The 5,056-nt window shown below is 28.3% G+C and overlaps 1 protein-coding gene across 1 annotated transcript in view; it reads right to left on the minus strand.

Annotated features, from left to right (window-relative positions):
• The window catches only part of LOC100165656 (tolloid-like protein 1), an 81,069-nt gene that overhangs the window by 20,101 nt on the left and 55,912 nt on the right, over window positions 1-5,056 (minus strand). Inside the window, exon 10 of the mRNA XM_029487840.1 lies at window positions 4,124-4,275. Within this exon, the coding sequence (XP_029343700.1) occupies window positions 4,124-4,275 (152 nt within the window). The remainder of the gene's footprint in view (window positions 1-4,123; window positions 4,276-5,056) is intronic.

Below are 5,056 nucleotides of genomic sequence, written 5' to 3' on the forward strand. Positions count from 1 at the left end.
ACGAAAAAAGATTTCATAACGAAATTATGGGTGCCGTATATCAATCAAAATAGACATTTGATCATACACATAAATACATATTAATATTGTCATTATCTCGACCGACTCAATCGGACAACGGAGAAAAAACCGATTACGTTATAATCATTGAATTTTGCGTGAACGACAATATATTGTATATATACGGTGAAATAGATTCTATTTTTATAGCAGTGAGTATGACCATGTTAAACATTTTCATTAAATAATATTATGAAATTTTCGTCAATTCTGTTCTATTCTACCCAGGGGTGGATAGGCCCATGGGGAAAAAGTGATTATCCCTGTGGGGCCCCCGTCTATGTTTATGTTGGGGGGCCCACTCGGGTCTACACATTGTTTTTTTGCACAATAAAATATTCACCAAATAGGAATAGTTTAAATTTAAAACAATTCATTTTTTTATATTAGTTATTATTACTAACTGTTATTTTTAACAATATAATATTACCACAAACCAAGAATTTGCTTACGGATCTTTAACATAGTATTTTAAATTTTTATCGTTAATTTAAAGACCGAAATATCCTCGTATGTTTCCCTAACCCCCCCCCCCCCCAACCACCCAATATTGAGTTTTTGCAATTTTTTTTGGCCGATATTGAGTACGGAATTTGTACAAATTCTTTTTCGAGGTTATACAAGAATTTGTGTGGGGGGCTATAGAAACGTTTCTCCACCCCCACCCCCCTTATTTCCAAAGCTACTTATTTAAATGAAACTTCTATGCAGATATTTAGTTCGGAATTTGTACGAATTTGTACGACCTTACGCGAAATTTTTCAAAAATCCCTTACAACCGAAAAAAGCATTTTCCTCATATGCCGTTTCCCCAGCCCCACACCAAACTAAAATTACGGTTTCACATGAAACATTTTATTTATAGGTAAAGGTGTTAGATTGAATAAGTATCTAATGCGAGCGAAGCGACCAATTTTTTTTTCAGTTTGGGGGCCCCTTAAAATATTCCCTGTCACATAAATACTACCTATCCACCTCTGATTCTGCCGTTGGAAAATGAATTAATGTTGTAATTAATTGTAATATGGAAGACTTAATGGTCTAGCTATGCTCCCGATCAACAAAAACGATTCAATTACTCCTGATGAAGTGCTGGTTGAACTATCCAATAAAAAAAGGATACTAGAATTTTTATTATAATTAATTAATAATATAATATAATATATAATATTCTGTACATACTATGTGCATATTAAATAGTATTTAACTGCCATGAGTTATGTAAATCTTTGTATTTGTTTAGTTATTTTGCCTATTAATATTTATACGTGTAATGTGTTTGATTGTTAGGAAAATGGGTAATTTTAAAGAGAAGGTTATTTTTTTTCAACCCCCCACCCAGAGCAAATTTGAATGTACGCTACTGATAATATTATGATCTTGTTGGAAATGCTGCTCTGTAAATATAATAATAATTAGGTACCTATAGGTAATAGGAAGAAAAGCAATAAACGCCAGATTACTTAATGCTTTTTGTTCTAGTATTTGGACATACCCACTGCTTATTTACTCCTGATCTTAATGAATCTATGAACCATATTGCCTTCTTAATTATTTTCTTTCTATTTGTATGCATTTTTTATGTGGAAACCCTTAATTTTTAATATTGGATTAGATAGAGAATTAAAAATATATCTCTCGATTTTGGCAAAAATGGAGTTACGGCTTAGTGGCTTATGACAGTAGTATTAATGTACCTATTATACAAACGAATAAATATTTCAAATAAATCATGTCATAATATTATATTCAATTTACTGATACAATATGTGTTATACGAAGGGTCGATATAAAACAAAACATATAAAAATCAAAGAAAAAAGTTATAACACTTTAAAACAAATAAAATGTACAATCAATAATAGGTTCGTTATTTATATGGGTCATAAAAACTAGTTAAATTAAATTCTGAATAAGTGTAACATTATGACTTTTATATTCGATCAAACTATACTATTTACTATAACAAGATTGAAAATTCAATATTATCGATATTTATTAGATATTACTATTAGCGAATTAGGTATGTTGTTGGATCATAATATGTTATTGTCTTTACACATTGATTCAAGACGTGTTAATAAGGCCTTTGGAATGTTGGGGTTTATTAAAAGAAATAAAATATGATGTTTTGAAAAAATTATACTTTTTTCTTGTTACTTACTAGATCAAATTTTGAGTTTAGGTCAGAATTTTGGTTACCAAATTAAACTGTATATATATATATATATTTAAATTTGCCGATTTCCAGGAATTAATACAACTTCTAAGTTTCCAAACTAGAAATTACGAAAGTTAAGGAGGAAAGTTGCCGCGTCATGTTTGTACACGATCTATTGAATGGCAATATTGACTCTCCCAAATTACTATTAATAATTGATTTAAATTAAGGTATCAGAGCCTAAGGACAAATAATTTGTTTCATATTCCGTTTTGTAATAATAATTATAGTTCCGAATTTTTTTTCCAAAGATTCCTTTTATTAGGTTTTATCAAATTTCGGTTTGTATTGATCTCTTTTTTATGTCACGTAATATTATTAAGTAAAACATATTTTTAGCTTTAAGTACCTACTAAACAAATTGATTTTTTTAGGTATTTTATTAATTTTATTTATATTTAGTATGTCTATTTTATATAGGTATCATTGGTTAGTATTGTTATATATATGTTAATATTATATTATTTAAGTTATGTATAATATATTATGTAACGTAAGGGGGCTGCAGCCGATGAAAAAAAAGTGACTTTTAGACCAATAAGCTAGACAAAACTGGAAGAATTTGTTTTGATAGATTTTAATTTTGAAAACGGATTATGATTGATCAACAAGTTTACTAGAGAATGATCGAGGCGATTTTGAATATTTTTTTTTCAGCTGTGATATCCAAGAATAAAAATATCAAAAAAATATGATATTTTGTATTTATATTATTCGTTATGACACTAACAATAATTGGAATATTCAAAATCGCCTCGATCATTTCTTAGTAAACTTGTTGATCAATCATAATCCGTTTTCAAAATTCAAATCTGTCAAACCAAATTCTTCCAGTTTTGTGTAGTTTATTGGTCTAAAAGTCACTTTTTTCATTGACTGGAGCCCTCTCTAGCCCCTTTGAGATTTATTTTATGATACGGAATTTAAATATATTGAAAAATATTATAACAAACAAAATTAATGTTTAGATTGGTCAAATCTACATTAGTTTTGACTTTTAACAAAACCGGCTGCAGTCCCTTTAATGAACTGAGAAGAATTTAAAACAATTAATACATTTCGAAAACCGTTTGATGAATTCATTATAATATATTATACCGGATGATTCATTTGACGTACCTAAGACATTCATTATTTGATAAGACACTGACATTTTTGAAAATACTTCATTCACATAAATTTAAATCGTTATACAAATCACCATTTTTGGAAAAAATTATATTTTTTACTATTTTTATCGTTATAATTTTTTTTTTTTTACTCCTTTGAATAACATACAGTTGTATTTCATATTCTGTAATAAAATATTACTCAGAGTAATTCGATCTATAAAAATCAAATTTTGGACAAATAGTTAATTAATTGTATGTGCTTACAAAATTATGTAAGTGAAGTAGTGGAACAACCGTAGTGGGGTGGTACTCTTGAATCTCTTCGTTCCGCTCAATTCAAGTTTAAATACTATTATAATACATTTATAATACACAGATTGATCGTCAAAAAATCGATTTTTTTTTTGTATAGAAGCACCCCGAAAAATATTCTTCATCGGAATAAAGAATTAAAAATACGCATGTTATCATTAAGAAATAATGAAAATATGAAAATATATTTTTAACAACTTAAAACTGTGGAAACTAAATATTTTTAAAAACATTAATCATTTTTGAAAAAATTACTATCTTGCGTTAAATGGATTATCCTGTAAATTATTATAATAACTTCATCAAATATTTTTCAAAATGTATTTGTTTTTTATTTATTTTTTATTCTTTTCGGATAGGTAATGTTAATGAAATAAAAAAAAATTAGGTTCACCGGAATTAAAACATAAAAATATACCTCGAATACGTTAAATTTCAATCCGACTTGGTATCCCTCTGGTGCTGTAAGTTTCCAAACGCACTCTTTGTTCGGTAAATAATCGTCTGGAAAATTGGGCGATTCCAAGTGCCCTTGTTCGTCAGTCACCATGACTTCTCCTCCACAAACGGCTATAAATAAAAAGAAAGAAACAAAGTGGTTATTTTAATATCAACTTGCACTATATATAGGTACCTACATAGACATATTTAAGAGGATGTCAGCGCAATTATCTCTTAGACCCACGCGCTACATGAATAAAACGCTTTCACCTAAATTCGTTTTTTAATTTTGCGTATCTTAAAGTAAAACCACCAATTACAACAATTATGGAAAATAACATTTTTGAGGATTTGACAAATAGAATTTATATTTTATTATTACATTTGACTTTGTATTTGTCATACTTTCAAAAATATTATCCTCTATACTTTTTGTAGTTGGTGGTTTTACTCTAAGATTACTCAACAACATAAAAATAAATGATTCGGCGTAAATGCGTTTTGTCTATGTTACTCGTCAGCCAGAGAGAGAAAACAAACAGTGCGCCGACATCCTCTCTCAAAAGCAATTTTTAATTATTTTGGCATTTTAGTTTCTGAGTGGAAACGATGAATGTATTGATTTTACAATGATGTGTGTGTTTTTTTTTTATTTTTTTTTTTTTTTTAATTTTTTTTAAATTTATTTTTGTGTCTGTCATCACCTTTTAGGACAGTAAAAGTGCTTGGATTTTCTCCAATAGCATCTTTTCTGATAGGAAAGTAAATCTAGTTGGTACTTTGGGGGGTCAAAAGTAAAAATTTCCCAGTAGTTTTCAAAAGCGACGTGAAAAACAAAAGAAAAATTAATGAAAATCGGGAATTTTTACGCAAATTGAATTTGGTTTTTGGTGTAACTTTAAAAAAAATG

Source organism: Acyrthosiphon pisum, chromosome A1 (genome assembly GCF_005508785.2).
Source record: "Acyrthosiphon pisum isolate AL4f chromosome A1, pea_aphid_22Mar2018_4r6ur, whole genome shotgun sequence".
Taxonomy (NCBI): domain Eukaryota; kingdom Metazoa; phylum Arthropoda; class Insecta; order Hemiptera; family Aphididae; genus Acyrthosiphon; species Acyrthosiphon pisum.